General features: G+C 35.7%; 1 protein-coding gene across 1 annotated transcript in view; it reads right to left on the reverse strand.

Moving 5' to 3' along the window:
- The window catches only part of cadps2 (Ca++-dependent secretion activator 2), a 308,305-nt gene that overhangs the window by 59,688 nt on the left and 229,480 nt on the right, over positions 1–19,137 (reverse strand). The window contains exons 18-19 of the mRNA XM_030137611.1: positions 17,744–17,752; positions 6,181–6,337 (exon numbers count right to left, since the gene is read on the reverse strand). Of these exons, the coding sequence (XP_029993471.1) occupies positions 6,181–6,337; positions 17,744–17,752 (166 nt within the window). The remainder of the gene's footprint in view (positions 1–6,180; positions 6,338–17,743; positions 17,753–19,137) is intronic.

The raw sequence follows: 19,137 nt of genomic DNA on the forward strand, positions 1-19,137 counted from the left end.
ACAGTGAGTCAACAATCTCAGGTCCAATGTGGTCTACAGGGTCTGTAAGGTCCACCTCTGCATGAACAGTGAGTGTACCTGCTTTGTTAGGTACCATGAAGTAATGGTACTAATGTAAGGAATGACGTTCAAAGGGAGAATGTGGATGTGGACAGGTGTCTGGATCAGCACTAATGTTGGTCTAATGTTCTTAAAGTGATGTCCTAATGTTTTAACATACATGTTCCTTTTCATGTTCTGTTTTTCTTGTATTTTTCACATATATTTCTTGTATTTTTTTTTTCTGCCACTGATGGGGAAAGAACCAAATATGGTAACTTCAATGACCCTGATTTTCTACATGACAATAACAAATATTGAAAAATTTCACAAAAGTAATAAAGTCATGTTAGGTCCTCAAATAACATACTAACGTTGAAATTTAGAATTTCAGAGTATTTCTTGGAGTGCCCTATAAAGGGTTAAAAGTGTTGCAAGGCAAATTAGATGTTCAACATGAAATCCTACATGTGTTTTAATTTTCCTGCTGTCACAGAACATAATGCAGGCATTAACACTGATGAAGATAAACAACTTGGATAAAAACAATCACTACCTGGATTTAACTCAACAAAGGGGCTTCCAAGTCCTTTAACTCAAACTGATGAACTGAGTAAGTTCTCATTTATTAAACTACTGTCAGTTTGATAGACAGGATAAAGATTGGACTGTGTTTCAATGGAAAAAGGTCATGTGGTCTGTCTGATGAGTCCAGATTGAACCTGTTCTAGAATGATGGATGCATCAGGGTGAGATCAGAGGTAGATGAAGTGATTACCCATCATGCCTAGTGCCTAAGGTACAAACCTGTGGGGGCAGTGTTACGATCTGGGGTTGGTTCAGTTGATCAGGTCTAGGTTCAGCAGTGTTACGTGTCCAAAAAAGGATGGAAATAAATGCTGTGACACAAAGTGTGGGATTTATTTGTTTTGGTCAAGGCTGTGTATATTGTATTTACTGAGCTACCTACAATTGCACTTCAATTGCTTGCCTGAGGTGAGAAATAAAGTACTTTGTGCTTTGTGAGAACACAGCTTCAGTGTATATTGGTGCCAAAATGGATTAACAAACAAATCTAGATACTTCTCAACAAAGAGCCACAAAAGAAGAGTATCACACTGTTTCTTGGCAATTATGTTATATTACTATTACTATCCACTGTCGTCTGTTGCATTAAATCTGTAATCATACTACTGCCTAATGCAAAGCACATCTTGCCAACTTCATGATGTTAAATCAGCCCAAATACAACAAGCTTACAACTACAGAGAAGAGAGGAAGAGCCAGGAGTAACAAGTCACACACTTCTAACAATGAAAATGATGACTTTACTGGTGTACAATTGTGGCCTGGGAAAGGTGAAAACTGCAACAAGATGAGGTTAAACACATTAAATATGCAGTAGTGTACTTGGCAGTAGGGGTATGGGCACCACCCCTCTGTCCTGCACCCATAGGTGAAGGTTAAGCTTTTCCATCGATACCTTCACTAGTACGATGTGAAAGTGGCATGAGGATCATACTTGACTGCACAGGTGTTGGTGGCAGCGACACCTGACACCTACTCCAACCCTCATGTTGATTTGACAGAAACAGATAAATCTTACATCCCACAGCCAACAGAGACAAAGACAGTGCTGGGTGACACTGGGGCAGGCTGGTCTCTGAGGACTTCATTAGTTTTAATTCCTCTCGCTCTGCTCCATCATGATTAACACTAGCCTTTTTGCCCTCCAGAGAGTGAAACTGCCTCTCTCACAGCTGCTCGCCTTCACACACTGACAATCAAGTGAGCATTTACCAACGTATAGAACTACTGAGAGGTAATGCACTTGTTGAGGAGGAACCGTTGGTACAAAGTCGAGTCACATCAGCTGAAACCGGCGCCCTGGTGGTCACTGCTGAGAGTTTGGCGGATCTTCTCAACCATTTAAATGTCAAAAAATGTCATGAACAGTGTGTGTGTGGAGGATTGTTCATATTTTTTAATTCTATGTCAAAAAAAGAATCTCGGGCATCCGTTTTAATACTCTCCAGACTGTTTTTTTACTTTTCTCATCTCTGATTGCAGTTGAACTCTCTTTCCTCGCACTTTAGACATAATTATAAAAGAGGGAAGACCTCATTTGTGCAAACAGTCAAAACTATGATTTTCTGTGTTTCAGCTCCATATATTGCCTCATTATGCTCCAATTCGAGTCAGCTAATGTTGTGACACTTGGAATAATTATGGCATTAACAGAGGAGGGTAATTAGAAGAAATATAAAAGATATGAGCCACAATAAAAGAGATTTATGGCATCTTCACATAACGAAACACTGTTTTCTTTCCTCTGAAAATGCCCTTGGGCTGGCTGTCTGTCTGCCTGCCTGTCTGTTACTGTACTGGAGATACTTTGGCATCAGACATGCTAAATAATGCCTCGCATCTCGCCAAATCTCAGCTGGCTCCGAGACAAAGTCTGGGAGCAGAGAGAGGAAACAATGAGCCCAAATTTTTCTCTCCTCTGGTGAAATGAAATCGTAACCGAGAGATGCTGCTTTCTACGGAGGCCGAGAACGGACGCGCTTGCAATTATTTTCTTTAATGCCAGTTCAACATCATGAGTTAATTATTGTGTTATCTCAAGATCAAGAGGCTTGTTTTCTCATTATGGATCAATGTATCATTGTGTGGAGAAAACAAAAGGCTGATTTTTTAGATAACAAGATAAAATGTGTTGACCTTGACTGAAGAACAATTGCTATAAGAGGCTGGTATGGCGCTCCGACCTCTAATCAACATCAAAAGTCAAAGGAGGAAAATGTCACTGCAATAAGCACAGTGCATAGTTTTGGGTTTGTCTCATTACCGTTGCATACTGTGTAACACAGCAAACTGAGGTTACATTACACTAAACACCAAAATAAATATAACTTTTTCTTTTGTTGAGATGATACACAATTATTATTAAAACACAATGTGTAGATTCAGGACATGATATAACAATAATGAGTTTTTTTTTTTTTAACACGTCTTTATTAAAGTTTTGACACATTACATATCTTTTCTGACATGAACTGGTAATATTGTGTGGGTGAGCAAATTATTTTGTTATCTTGAGATAATAAAGCTGTGTTTTTTTCAACATATAGAGATAAATGAACATGTTCTCATGAGAAAACAAGCACTGTTATTTCAAGACACGTGACAAATTAACTTATGATCTTGAGATTCATTCTATGAAGTTGTTCTAGGCTTCCGTAGCATCTGACAGTTGATGAACTTTAGTTTAACTTTCATGGCCGTTTAATCATGTGTAACATAATATATCATCTTCCTAAAATAACTGCCTATGTCATTTTTAATTTAACAAAATTACAATTTTTTTGTTGCCTAAATCATCAAATACTCAATTTCAGTTTTTTTGTGTTCCCTGAAAAATCTGACAAAATGACTTAAGCAATCATTTTAAGAAGATGACAATATGAACATGACATTAAACAGGTGCACTTCTAGTTTCTTCAGGACCTACTGCTGCTGTTGGAAAGTAAAAGACATGATTTTTAAATTCATTGTTATTCATGGAAGGATTTTTTGTCTTATCTGTTTTGCATTTAGCCCATATTATCCGTGAATCATAGCAGGTATCTTAATTAGCTGAAAAGATATTAGATTCTGCAAAGCAAACAAGATTTTGCCTCAATACTTTACTTTTAATATCCACTGAGGTGACTGAAGACATGAGGTGAGACAGGCTGTTGTTGTTGTGTTTTGCAGCTACCTGCCGACAGGTGGACAGGTCAGCTGACACCCACCGGATCGTGTGTTTCAGGAGGACTTGGCAGTTTTCTCCACTACCTCGTGTTAATTACCTGTCTGCTGGAGCGTGAAAAGTGCCGTTAACCTCCTTTCTTTAATGAGTCTTGTTTTCTCCTGTGTTAATTGGCGCGCTTAGTGGTAAAAGCATGTGCTGTACCAAGGTATTTTCACCAAAAAAGCTTCAGGTTTAGAGGGGAATGGGCACAAAAATGAGAGGTCAAGGTGTAAGTGGAGAGACAGGTATTAAAAGAAATGAAAACTATCAGTGAGGAGTCATGGCTGAGCATTGGCAGTGAGGTGGCCAGTATTCAGACAGGTTTTTAATTATAGAGCATTTTTAATCTTCCCTCATGAGCATGTTTTACTTTTCTTGTTTGCATCTTTCATAGTGATTCAACTAAAAAATGAATATCTGTGCAAGTGTAAGGACAGCAGAGAAATGTGACAATTTAATTTGAACACAGTCTGTAGTATGTATTAAATCAGCTCCCACACACAAACAGACTGGTTCGGAGCCCACAGAAACTGGCAGAGTGATACCGTGATTGCGGGCAGCGGGAGATTAAACAATGAACGGTCGACTCAGAACTCACATTCAACTTCAGCAGAAGCCAACACACTGCAAAATTTTATTTAACTTTGTTGCACCAAGAGATAGTCTTGTATAAATGCATCGAAAGTTAAGGTAAAACAGTCTTATTTCCTTTTATGTAGTTATGTATTTTCTGTATAAAGAGGAATCTAAGCAGGATGCATCCCTTTCGCTATCTTGTTGCCAGCTGTCAGTAACCCGCAGAGCTTGAAGTCATTTCACCGGATGCAAAATTAATATATGCATCTTTTTTCTTTTGCGTTTTCCAAAAAAAACACAAAAAAACCATAACTTAAAATGACTGCAAAATACTTTTTTTGTCACACTGCATGGGTGACAAAAAAGTACTGTGAGACTTATCATATATACGAACACATACACCAGAAATTCCATCCAAAAAGCAAACCTGCACCCAAATTCATCATTAAGGACTGCACATGATCAAAGAAAATGAAAACATACAGAAGTGTGTGTAAGAGCGAGCACATTTTGAGTAGGACAGTGAATCTCTTCCTGCAAAGACTGAGAAGAGAATGAAAACTGAATATGTTCTGCAGGCTCTTACTGTAAAGTTGCATGTTGGCTGTACCAATACATCTACAACAGGAAATAGTGTTCTAGAACATAGGTGTCAAACATATGGCCCAGGGGCCAAAACTGGCCTGCCAAAAAGTCCAGTCCAGGCCATGTGTGGAATGTGCGAAATGTAAAAATGACATAAAGATATTAACAATTATTTTAGTTCAAGTTCCACATTCAGCCCAATTTGATCTCAAGTGGGTCAAAGTAGTAGTATCAAAATATAGTAATACTATCATAATAACCTAGAAATACTGACATCTCCAAATGATTCTCTTTGTTTTAGTGTAAAAAAGCTAAATTCCATGAAAATGTTTACATTTACACACTATCCTTTCACAAAAAATGTGAACTTGAACAAATATGAATAACCTACAATGTTTTAAGAGAAGTGCCATTTTAGCAATAATATGCTTGTTACTAAAAGTTTTATATATTTGTAGATCGACTGTGATCTGTAAGTTGTAATGCACATGTGTTAATGAGAAGCTGAGGAATAATAATGTTAAAACTGCACTTATTTTTCTTAACAGATTTCAGTTTTTGCATGGCTGTTCATGTTATTCACATTTTTTAAAGAATAGTTTGTATATGTAAACATTTTCATTATGTAATCTTACTTTTTTCACTGTAAAGAGAGAGAAAAGTTTAGAGTTGACATTATTTATATATATTATCATGTTATTATTCTACTGGACTGGCCCACTTCAAATCATATTGGGAAGATCATATTGAATAACTAAAATGAGTTGACACCCCTGTTCTAGAATAAAGGATATTTAGTCAGAATATTTAATATATCTGAACCTGGCATCAAACTCTAATTTAGACATAGTGTTATTTTTATAGTATGCAACTGTCACAAAACAAGAAAAATCTGGTATTTCAATGTACTTTTAAAACACTCCTAACTCTTCTTTTCATAGGTTTATTATGTGGTTTCTGAAAATAGGACTTTCTTGCATCTGTGGCCTGTAGGGATATAATTTACTTCACTTTGGATTGTTAAAGAAAAGTTCAAAGAACTTTCCACTGATTTGGATGGAACCAAGGAAACATCCAAAATCTAAATTTCATGTAAAAGTTGAATTAGAACAAACAGAGTAAAAAATGTCTTAAGAAAGTGAGACACAAAATATGTTCCTCTACAGACTAAACCGATGACTCACGGTCAGTCCGCAGGAAATTGTTGAGGAGCTGGAAAAGTGGGAAACTGTTCCACGAGTCGACCGGCTGGACCTGCAGGGCGGCGTCCATGTTGGATCTGTACAAGGACAGAAATGTTTCGGCGTGTTCAGCCATCACCTCCGGCCACCAGGAAAAAGCCTGAGAGGGCAACAGCACAAGATTTAAGAGTTCAGTTACACATTTGGATTAAAACACATGTAATACACAGAAGTAACTGAAAATTATGCATGCATTTTTATTATCATTTACACGTTGTATTAACAGTGTTTTTTTTGTTTTTCTTTGGTCAGTGAAACATTGGTGTAGGAGGCAAAAAAGGATTTATAACAAAGGAAGACACCTGCCCATAGAGAAAGAAGACGACAAATGGCTTAAATCACACTGTGGCTCAGAACTGGAAACAGAAATGACCAAGTTTAATATAATATGACCAAATGAACGTCAGAGAGCACAGGTGGATACAGAAAAATGTACATAGGATGGCATGGAATGCGAGGCATGTGCAATTCATACGTACATGTAAATAAATCAGTAGTCCAAAATAACACTTTTAAACTCATTACTGTTATATCAAGCCCTGAATCAACAAATTGTGTTTTAATGCACATCATGAACAAGATCAATGTTCAAACAAAACAAAAAAGTGTAGCTCTTAAAAAGTAAAAATATTATTAGAAAATTACAATATTTCACTACAAGTTAAAAACACAGTACTTGCTTCCATGATGTCATAGAGCATAAGAATGAAACACTTTTTTTTTTACTTTTTTTTAACTTTTTTTTTTTTTTTTTGTAGCTTTGAGAGGCCTGTAGAGATAAGCCCCTTTTCCACTAAAGGGGTTCCAGGGCTGGTTCAGGGTGCCACCAAAGGACTGATTCTGGGCAAAAAAATTGTTCAAGGCTCTTTGCTGAGCCACAATAGGGCTAAAAAAAAAAAAAAAAAAAAACTAATGAGGTTCCATTGTGTATAGCTTTTCACCTTTTAGAGAGGTGTTTATTTAGTTTTTGTGCCAGCTGTAGTTTGGGTTGGTTTCTATTCATTACTGTGGAACACTGGGGTCTTTTTAAATTCAGTATGTCCTCATTAAAAAATAAATAAATTCTGACCTTGTTATCATTTTCTCAACACTACTGTTGTTGAGTCAGTACAAAATACAGAAAATATCCACAGCGGTCTCAGCAGAGCCAGCGTTCTTGTTGTGGTAAAACTAGTTCTGCTCCAAGGAACACATCTGGGCATGTTCAAACGGTTACGTAGGGTAAAAAAATTGTTCAGATGATAATGAGTCGGCCTACATTTGCCTGGCATATAAGTGTAATACATGGATGGAAAGGGTATTTCTTGTACTTTGAGGCCATGCAAAGACATTTGTCAATTTCAGCCATTTTCACTGAAATCTGTGAAAAACATCTTGGTTACGTAGGGTAAAAAAAAAAACTACATCAAAAATTGGCACATTTTTCAGCATATCAAAAGTTGCAGTTTTTACTTGAATTTGCCAAAATTAACATTATGCAATTTTGGTGAAAAAATATTAATCGGTCTAGGATTGGCGGATATCAATATGAAGGGAAGTCTGGTTATGTAGGGTAAATTCTCAAGTCCTCGAGGTTGGTAATCAAAATGATCTATCAAGCACAAATGATTTAATATTATCCTAATATCATGGTTGGAGTGAATAAGTATAAATAATGTTTAAAACCTATAATCATTAAGGTTGAGATATAAATCAAAACACTCTTGGGCAAGTAAAGTATGAGACAAAAATGTAAATGTGGACAAGGACAGATATAGTCTTTTAAAACAATGAAAATCAATTGGGTCTTTTTTTTTTCTTCATTTAGAAACAATAAAGTTGGTTTTAGGACTCCCAAACTGAATCAGCTACAAATGACAAAATAAGTCTATTTTAGAGTAGTTTTTTTTTCATCCCAGATGTTCATAGTCCCGTGACTGAGCCCATCTCTGATACCTTCAGGACACGTTTTCAAGCAAGTTCTATCTTATTAAATCAGTCACAGATCTGACACTTAGACACCTTCTCTGTTGTAAAAAAAAAAAAAAAAAAAAAAAAAAAAGCCTAAAACTAGATTTAGTTTTTTTAAGTAACCCAGCAACAATAGCACATATGAAATTATAACACACAGGTATCCAGCCTAACTTCACTGATTATCAAAAACGTTCACTATTCATAAATAAAATTCAATTCAACTTAAAATGACAGATCAAAGTGACAAACACATTAGAATTTAATTTATTTTACATTTTTACACTTTACTGAGATAGGTTTTCATTTAGACTTAATGACAAAAATGCAAAGCACATTTTCCAATTTGGTTTGGAAAGTTTTTAAAAGTTATAAAGAATTTTCTCCAAACTACACAAAAGTGTGGTTTCTGGAGGTTTTACTTTTCACAATGGATGCTGGGAAGTTCCAGTCAAGTACTATACATATATTCAAATCATTTCAGCTCATAAGACTGAAATAATCTGAGAGCAAAAGGAAAAAACGGTAAATTAAATAACATATATGATAAATTATATCAAGTGTGTTACAGATTTATTGTGCAACATTACAATATTAAACAATTAAACTTAACACTTTAATATATACTGTTGCCCATAAAGTTAGAATTAACTATTTTTACCCTGCCCTCAGAAGGGGAGGCAAGGGGTATTGTTTTTGGGTCAGTTTGTTTGTTTCTTTCATTGTTAACACTTCAGCAGCAAAACTATTGGTTGAATTCATACCAAATTTGGTTTGTAGATCGCCAGTGACCCAGAATAGATTTGATTAAATTTTGGGAAAAGTAGGTCTAAGTTCAAAATTTTTTTAATGAATTTTTAAAATCTCTTTTCCTCCATTAACTTATAAAGGTGCAAAATTTCAAATGTCTATAAAAACATCAATTTTGTTTCAATTTACTTCAAACTTGGCATACATATAGAGGAAATTGATATGCTGACATCATGATGATATCAGCTGGACAGATGCCAAAATAAGCTCCAATATGTGCGAGGGGCGGGGTTTGTTGTGCCTGGCACCACTTGTTAACTCTGAAATGATTAACCCTGTCATACATAATGGTCACTACACTGGACAGGTATTCTACAGCTGTTCTCTTGTATATTCATCGGTTTTGTTGTTTTCGTTCCATGTCTGACAACACAGTGGACACTTATGCATCATCCTATACACTGCAATTCATACCGTTATTGTACATTTGCTCTTCTTTATACACCTAATCTGCAGTGATATGTTTAAGTGTAAAAAATTGCTTGATATTGTTATTAGACTGTAATTAACTTTTTTTTTTTTTTTTTTTTTTTTTTTTTACAAAAAGGTGTTTTTTTTTTGCATATTATCTCCATGAAGTGAGTAATAACTAGTATTAGAGTATGTTAAAATGTGACAAAACATTGGATTAGCAGCATTAAACATGTTTTTATAACATAGTTTTCACACAGTATATCAGTAAATACATGTTTCTTTGCTTCAAAAATTAAATGCATGGCGTCAAGCTGAGTGGACATTTTTGCAACTCCATGACAAATGAGTTCATACTTTTTTTTTTTCAACTGCATTGTTTTTTTAATGCCTAAAGAGGAATAAAAACACTGAGGAAAAATATCTTAAGGTTCTCATAATTCATGCATGAAAGGGTTAAGATTCTTTATTTTGTCACTATATAGATCACACACATACCACACACTCAAACTGACCTGGAACACACAGGAACACAGCACACACTGCAGACTAGGAGCAGTGGGCTTGCCATATGAAGCACCCAAGGAGCAAATTAGGGGTTAAGTGCCTTGCTCAACAATTTTCTGCCAGTCTGGGGAATCGAACAGGCCGACTCTAGCCTTCTAGGCCATGGCTGCCCCCAAATGATTGTGACACTGTGATTTATTCTTCATTGATAAAGCATAACTGGGACTCAGTATGTGATCACTGAGCCTGGTCAAAGTGTATAATCGTAATAAAAACAGAAATGTGTCTGAAAACACAATTATTCCAACTATTAATTCCAATTATTTTGTTTCAAACTAAATGTAGACAAGCTTATATTATGAAACACCTCTGACTGTACGTTCATTAGGTCTGAAATACTGAATCAACTGTTGCAGAAGGTGATAAATTAAGATCCAGCCTTAACCCATGAAGACTCAAACAGTCACAGCTGACCATAACCATCTACTGATCTAAAATGTTCAATAATTTCTGATCCACTAATCCTATCAATACATGTAAATAACTGGCGTACAATATAGTTTGTCATCTTTTCATGGTCATCAGATATGACCCATCTGGACGTTCAGAAGCTCCGTAGTTACCGTGGAAACACCATCATCTTTTACAACATTGATTCACCAGTAAAACCCATGGAGTTGGATCAATGACAGTGGATGGAGATGCTTGGTTTATATTCAGTTAATGACAGATTTTGCTGAAAAAGTCACTTTCTCTACTGTTTTCTCTGTTTTTGATATAATAACCATCAACTTTAATATGAGCTTTTATGAACATCTACATGATCAGAAAAGTAAATATTGCAAAATATGTGATTTTTCACTTCAAACTACAAAATACAGAGGATAATACCAAAATAAATGGTGATAAATCTCTTAAGAAAGGTTAAATATAGAGAAAAATTCATTTGCGAACTCACACAAAAGCAGCATTGGGTCTTTATGGGTTAAAAAGAAGAAAACAACTTTATACAAAACACATTTTCCACATACAGATCACAATGTACTAAAAATACAAGGTGTAAATGGACCAGATTTAAGCCAAACTGTAAACTTTCAAATTCTTATCTCTGAGTTTGACAAAATAATGGAGGAGATGCTGCACTTCTTTGTCCGACCCTTCACAGAAGAAAAAGGAGGAAAAAAGAAACGCGGAGGTGTTGTTGTCGGAGTACCTGCTGGTTGACTAATGCAGATATCTTCATTCTAAAGAGCATCTGGGCTCTGCAGCTCTTCAGTGGACACAAGTCAGCTGGCTAAGGTGGCCACCACTATTGACAGCAAAAGAACCTCTAAGAGGAAAGTGCAACCAGCCTTGAACAGCTTTGCAGATACACTGAGATGTGTGTTTTGTGTAGAACAGAGGAAGACGCAGAGACAAGATGTGGTGGCGGCTCATACTCGTGGCCTTGTAGGACAACTCATCAGGCTTTGAAATGTGCCTTTTGAGGTTCAGGTTTACAACAGCAAACAGCTTTAAAGCAGACTGACACACCAATTATGGTTGGAGATAATCTGACAGTAAATTACAAAGAAGAAGGATAAAAAAGAAGAGAGTGTAGAATAAGGAATACTGAGAAATGGATGAAAAGAGGAAAAGACAGGAGGAAAGAAAAAGGAAAATGTGGAAAAAGAGGGAAAAAAAGAAAAGATATGAAGAAGAATAGTAAAGAGGAAGAACGGTTAAAAAAACAGATAATAAAAAACTTGTGAAGATGAGAGTGATATTGACAACAAATAAATGACTTTTAAAAAAGGAACAAAAAGGTAAGAGTCAAAGAAAGATACAAATGCAGGAAAGGATGAGGATAAAAATAAATGAGGGAATTAACGAGAGAAAGGAAGACAGGAAAAAAATTAAAACAAAAAAGACAAGTGGAAAAAATTAAAAGACCGGAAAAAGACAGAAAGGAAAAAACCAAAAATGTTTATGTAGAAAAAAAAAGAAGCAGAGGAAGGAAAAAAAATAGAAATGAAGGACAACTCAAGGAGACAAAAGATAATTAAAAAATCAAGGTGAGAAAGAATGGATAAAAAAGAGGAATGAAGATAAATGGAAGAAGCAATTTACTCAGAAAAAGCCACAGCCTGTTTACAACTAAAATGTTCTTTAATTTTACGTGGAGAAGAAGAAGGCAGACGCTGTAAATGGCTGATGAGCTTATTGTTGCACCAAGGACACGTGCGGCTCCATCAACAAACGTCTTTGTCAGGGTCTGCAGAATGGGACTCAGACGCAGAATCTCAAGGTATTGACAATCTTTATTTAAACACAAGGCGAAGGTGGAGAACGTTCAGGCTGGTGCTAGTCAGGGGGGATCTCGGCAGGTGTGAGAAAAATACAAGGTGGTGATGATGGGGGTGGGGGTCTTCAAGAAGGCTGCAGAGGATTATGGGTGATCATGTAGTGAGGACCTGGGCCCCATGGACCACATCTGACCCTTGACCTTGACTGTGGTCAATGGGACATCAGCAATTCAAACTAAAGTATGACAGCTGTATTGCATGTTGTTAGCCTCATAGTATCATAGCTTAAGTCATACACGATATGGACAAAAGTATTGGGACATGTTGAATTCAGGTGTTTCTTTTCTAACAGGGGTCTAGGATACAAAACAATAACGACAAATGTCATAATATAGTTTTATATTGGGATAAATGTCACTGCATTGGTTAGTTTTGTTTAAATTGTTATCTTTGCTTCCAAAATGCCTCAGAGATGGTTTTTACTTCATTTCTGCCAACATTAATTTTGTTTTTTTTTTATCCATGACTATGATTTTAAATGTTCGACCTCAAAATTTCTAAAATGTTTTTGTACTCTTACTGTAAATAATTCATTTCTGCCATTTTCTTCACATCTCACTTAGGAAGATAAAATCTCCCATTAAACTTAAAAAGGGTGTATTAGGGGTGCCACTCTCAGACAAGTAATAGGACATGGCACTTCTTCAGGTCCACTCCTCCTCCATATGTTCACGACATTCAAGGTCCTAGATTGGACATCTCTAAAGCTAAACTTGCAAAAATATTCCCTAACATAAACCCCATCCGCAACAGGTCCAAACAGGCCCCAGTAACCATATAGCACATGTTATGGTCCTGCTCCAAGCTTATTCCCTTTTGGAATTCTTTCTTTGACTTCATTTCCAGGGCATATGGGTGCTGTATTCAGCCATCTCCCCTTGCTGCTATTTTTTTGTTCTCATTTCATGCACATAAATCTACAAAAAGTAGTGGCCTTTTCATTTTTCCTAGCTATTCTTTTCAACTGGAAGGACTCATCACCTCCAACACACGATCAATGGATCTGAGACATCATGCTTAATATAAAGTTAGAAAAAATTAGGTGCACCCTAAAGGGCTCAGTTATCAAATTTAACAAATACATTTTAATAAATACATTTCAGTTGTTTACATTGTGATTGAGCTGTTTTTTGTTTTTTTTTCTTAAATGTAACAGAGTGCACTGTCTTGACTGTTTTGTTATGCGTGTTTTGTTTGTATTGCCTTTTTTTTGTGTGTGCGTGTGTGTGTGTGTAGGGGGGTGTTAATCACGTCTGGTGTCAATCTTTGTATTCCGAACACATTACTTGAAATTGTAAGCGTGTTATTTGTTAAATGTTGAAAAGTTCTATGAATAAAGAAAAAAAAAAGAAATATTGATGTTTACAAACTCTATGGACAAACATATTGGAACAAATCATGGCGACAGCTGTAAGATGTCCTGTTCATGCTGATTTAAGAGATAAACCTCAATATTAATAATCAATATGATATTTATTACAGTATAAATCTATATTATAACATATTGTTTTCTAACCCATACCCCTGTTGGAAATGAAATGCCTGAATTCAACATGTCCCAATACTTTTGTCCTTATAGTATATGACTTAGGCAGTTATACTATGAGGCTAACAACATACAATAGGCCTACAGCTACCATACTTTTATTTTGAAGGCTGTGGCAAACTGAAACGTCAGAGAGAGGTCAGAATTTTACTCTAAGATTTTAGATTCTGATACAAAATGTAGAGTTTTAACAAGACATGGATCTTTGAGTGTCTATTTACTCAACTCAAAGGTACAGGCTTGTGCAGAGTTTGAGTAGCACGGACTGCCGTGTTAAAGGAATAATCTGAACACTAAACACCAGTAGATGGCTCTCATAGATGATCGTCTGGCAGCTGTCCTTCACGTACTCACATCGGATGTTTAACCAGACTTTAGAGCAATGACTAGATTTATCTCACAAAAAAAAAAAGGACTAAAAAAGAGCACATCAAGTAACTAGAAGCACTCGGAGAGCGCAGACCTCCGCCAAGGCTGATCAGTGGCCCCCCCCCGTGGGCCCCCCCACGCCAAGGAGGTTATGTTTTTGCCAGGGTTTGTTTGTTTGTTTGTCTGTCTGTTTGTCTGTCTGTTAGTGTGCAACATAACTCAAAAAGTTATGGACAGATTTTGATGAAATTTTCAGGGTTTGTTGGAAATCCCCACCCCCGATCACCACCAAAATTTAATCATTTCTTCCTTATCCCATTTCCATTTCCATGGCTCAGGAGGTAGAGCGGGTTGTCCAATAACCAAAGGGTTTGGCGGCTCAAATCCGGCTCTGTCCTAATCATGTGCTGTTGTGGGGGTGAGACACCTCGGGGAAGACACTTCCCCCCTCCTTGCCTCCAGTTCTGCTACTCACACTGGTGTATGAATGCATGTGTTCGGCTTTGACTATGCGTTCATAGAAAAGTGCTACATGAATCTAATCCATTACTGACATGTTGGTCCCATATGAACCATCTCGGACCCTGAGAACATCAGGGACTGGTCTTCTGCTGGTGCCCAGAGTCAGGACTAAACATGGTGAAGCTGCGTTTCAGTTCTATGCAGCTAAACTCTGGAACAGTCTTCCTGATGATGTGAGACAGGCCTCTACTGTGACAATGTGTAAGTCCAGGCTGAAAACAGCTCTGTTCAACTGTGCATACAACAACTGAAAGGGTTCTATCTGCACTCTGCTCTTTTACTTTGTTTTAATTGATTATTATTTATGTTTTATTGGTTATGTTTTAATTGTAATTGTTTGTTTTTAACCTGTCTCTTTTCCATTTTTGTAAAGCACTGTGAACTGCCCTGCCATTAACAAAGCCACTATTGTTATCATGATAAAGATTGTCACATTGACTGATATCAGTAATTATCACAATAATGACAAAGGATTGCCTGATTTTGCTTAAAGCCTGATTTTTTGGGTGCATGAGTGAAATAAAAGTTATTTTTGGTATTAAATTATTTGTGAAAGATGTATCATAGCAATGGAGTTGGATCAATGACAGTGGATGGGGACACTTGTTTTTATGTTCTGTTAATGACACATTTTGCTAAAAAAGTTATCTTTTCCTAGTTTTTTTCTGATTTTATCTAATAATCTTTGAATTTACTCTAAAGCTTTAATGATCATCTACAGGATAAGTGAATTTAATATGAGAAAATACCGTCATTTTCACTGAAAAATGCAAAAGCAGATGATAATATAAAAAAATAAATAAACAAACATGAATAAATCACTTGGGAAAGACAAAAAAATAATATGGAAGTTATGATGAAAATAGTTGTGGGTCTTTAAGAGTTAAGAGAAACAACAATATGTAGAAATGCTTTGTAGTAGAGAATGTAAATAGAAAACAACGAATGATGAAAGAAAAATGTACAGTCAAGGAAAAAAACAGTAGACCATCAAAACTCATCAAAAATAATGGTTATGCAATCAAGTACTGAGTCCTGTGTGTATCATGTGACTAAAACAGACAGAAAAGAAAACATGGAATGCCTAAAAGCACTGTTTTTGTCAGTACAATGCCATAGCTATTGATGTATGAACTGAAGTGATTTTGGTTATTATCAAGAAAACATGGAAAATGCTTAGATATCAGCTCTGAAATTAAACTATCATGAACTATTTTTGTTGTTTTCATTATATTTGTCCAAACAAATGTACCTTCAGTTGTACCAGGCATTAAAATGAACAAGAAACTGAAGAAAACAAAGGGGTGGTCTAATAATTTTTTTCACAACTGTATGTTGACATATGATCATCACAATGTGAAACTATACCATGTTTTATTATCTTTTTATGGTCCAGCCCTGCATTATCATCACTAAACAGCAGAGGATAACAGCATGCATTCATACAAAAAGCATTTAAATAAAGCACCGTTAAACAAAGGAGACAACGGTGCACACTTTTATATCACAAGGATGGACTTCAGCCTGGAAAGTTGTGGTGAATAAAAGGTGATGAAGATGAAGAGGATGAAGAAGTGAGAGTGGCACAGCACGAGTAGATCAATGGAGAGAGATGTTCAGGCTGGTGAGTGTGGAGGAAGAAGAAGGAAGGTCATATTCAAGCTGAGGTATCACGAAGGCAGTAAAGTAAGAATACAGACAGGACATGTTCCCATGAATTTACAAAAAAAAAAAAAAAGGAAATCATCCAAATGTTCATGGCACTGTGGTTACAGAGCCACTTCCTGTTGAAGTTAGAATAATAAAAATATTTATTCAATCTTCATCATATTCATCCTATTTGACTTGTGTTTCATGTCAGGGTTGTGTTGCTTCTGTACAGCAAGGAGTGGAAAATAACTGTGATCATAGCACAGAGGTCCTATTTTCAGATACAGATCTGAAATCAAACCCATGTTCTCAGAGTTTTCATTCAGCTCCACAGAAACCTCTTTTACTTTTCTCTATTTATATATCTATATATCTATCTATATATATCTATCTATATATCTATATCTATATCTATATCTATATCTATCTATCTATCTATCTATCTATCTATCTATCTATATATATATATATATATATATATATATATATATATATATATATATATGTATATACAGGGTGGGGAAGCATAATTTACGATGAACATTTAGTTGTTTTTTCTCAGCAGGCACTACGTCAGTTGTTTTGAAACCAAACATATATTGATGTCATAATCATACCTAACACTATTATCCATACCTTTTCAGAAACTTTTGCCCATATGAGTAATCAGGAAAGCAAACGTCAAAGAGTGTGTGATTTGCTGAATGCACTCGTCACACCAAAGGAGATTTCAAAAATAGTTGGGGTGTCCATAAAGCCTATTTATAATGGAAAGAAGAGAATGACTATGAGCAAAACTATTAGGAGAAAGTCTGGAAGATACTATTAAAGAAGAATGGGAGAAGTTGTCACCCCAATATTTGAGGAACACTTGCGCAAGTTTCAGGAAGCGTGTGAGGGCAGTTATTGAGAAAGAAGGAGGACACATAAAATAAAAACATTTTCTATTATGTCAATTTTCTTGTGGCAAATAAATTCTCATGACTTTCAATAAACTAATTGGTCATACACTGTCTTTCAATCCCTGCCTCAAAATATTGTACATTTTGCTTCCCCACCCTGTACATATACATATATATATATATATATATATATATATATATATATATATATATATATATATATATATATATACATATATATATATATATATATATATATATATATATATATATATATATATATATATATATATATATAAAAGCTTTGTATTCCACTGTACGGGGTTAAGGGCGCAAAAACAGATTTGCACATGACAAAAACACAATGAAGGCTACAGGAAGTGGCTGAAACTAGTCAAGCAGGTAAACAAACAACTACCCCTGTCTGATAAATGAATTACCCTCAAAAAATGGCAAAACAAAAAAACAAGCTGAGGTGACTGAAACAAACTTACCTCCCTTCCCTTCCCAAGGAAAGCAAAGACAAAGAACAGACATACATTTAAACATTTAAATATTATCATTCTCCTATTTTGAAGGCAAAGTATGATCATAGCTCTGAATTATTTAACATTTTAAAAGGTACATGATTAAATCACAGTAGTCTGCACTGAAATAAAGGCAAAAAAATTTAACATTTTCATTATTCTGTAAAGGTTAATGATGAAAGGAGCAATTTATGCAACTATGAGACAGCTGAGTGTGAAACTATAGCTTTAGAAATAATAATTAGATTACCATATGAATGCAATAGTTTTTTGATTATTTGAATTGAATTATTTTTTGATTCGTCTTTGGATTATTCATTGTTCTATAATGTTTTTCCACATCAGATACTCATCGTTATGTCTTCTTATTGAGAAAATTGGATTTTTGTTGTCTGACTTTTCACTTTTTTTGCTGAAATAATCTAATACTTATTTCCAAAGTGCTACATTTGGACAGATTTACCAATTACAGCCATTAAGTCTTATTTCAATGAACAAACAGGATGATGAGACCAAACCATTTGTCGCTGGGTTTATTTATTAACAGGCTTTGTCCAGTCCAGCAATCAACCTAACTATCCTTTTCACCTGATGTTGTTTGGAACAAACCAGTGTCATTAATTCTAACATGATTTATGACTCTCCTTCCAATGGCAAAAAATACTTTAAAAAATAATCTACTTTTACTGGTCTGTGCTCGCTTTTGTTGTTTGTCAGGATCAAACTTTAAATCATAAGCGAATGGGAGAAGATAGTAGCGGAGGAGTGGACTGAAGCACAGACTCATCACTTTGACATCATCGTAATGAAACCCTGAGAAAAAGTAAACAACAACAACTGGGGAGGCAGCAAACACGCAACTGTCACCGACAGGAACCGGGAAAACAATTATGATTCATTTCTAAATTTAAGCTGTGACAGCTTGTGGTGCTCTGACAAAAAGCCTCTAATTTATTGTTAACATCACATCTGAAGCTTGGAGCAGGGATGTACCGGTCGTCATGGCAGCGGCAAAACGTGGCATGTTATTATTAGCTCAGAAACAGATGTCTGAGTGGCACGCTGCCACTTGGGGCCGATCAAACCGGCATGTCTCAACACCTATGATTGATCAGTTTTGCACTACGTCGTACATATGGGCCGTGGGCGTTGTTTTCGCCACAGCAGACGTTAATGCAGCGCCGCCACTTTCCGTGTCATCTGTCACTTCAGCGATGGAAGAAAATGGACAGTGCTGCGAAAAGTGATCAAATCGTTAATGAAATGATCAAGTGACTTGCAGCGTCTTGTCGAGTGCCATAAAAAATACAACCGCTGGAGCTAAACACTCTTAATTTATATATATATATATATATATATAT

This window comes from Sphaeramia orbicularis, chromosome 6 (genome assembly GCF_902148855.1).
Source record: "Sphaeramia orbicularis chromosome 6, fSphaOr1.1, whole genome shotgun sequence".
Lineage (NCBI taxonomy): Eukaryota > Metazoa > Chordata > Actinopteri > Kurtiformes > Apogonidae > Sphaeramia > Sphaeramia orbicularis.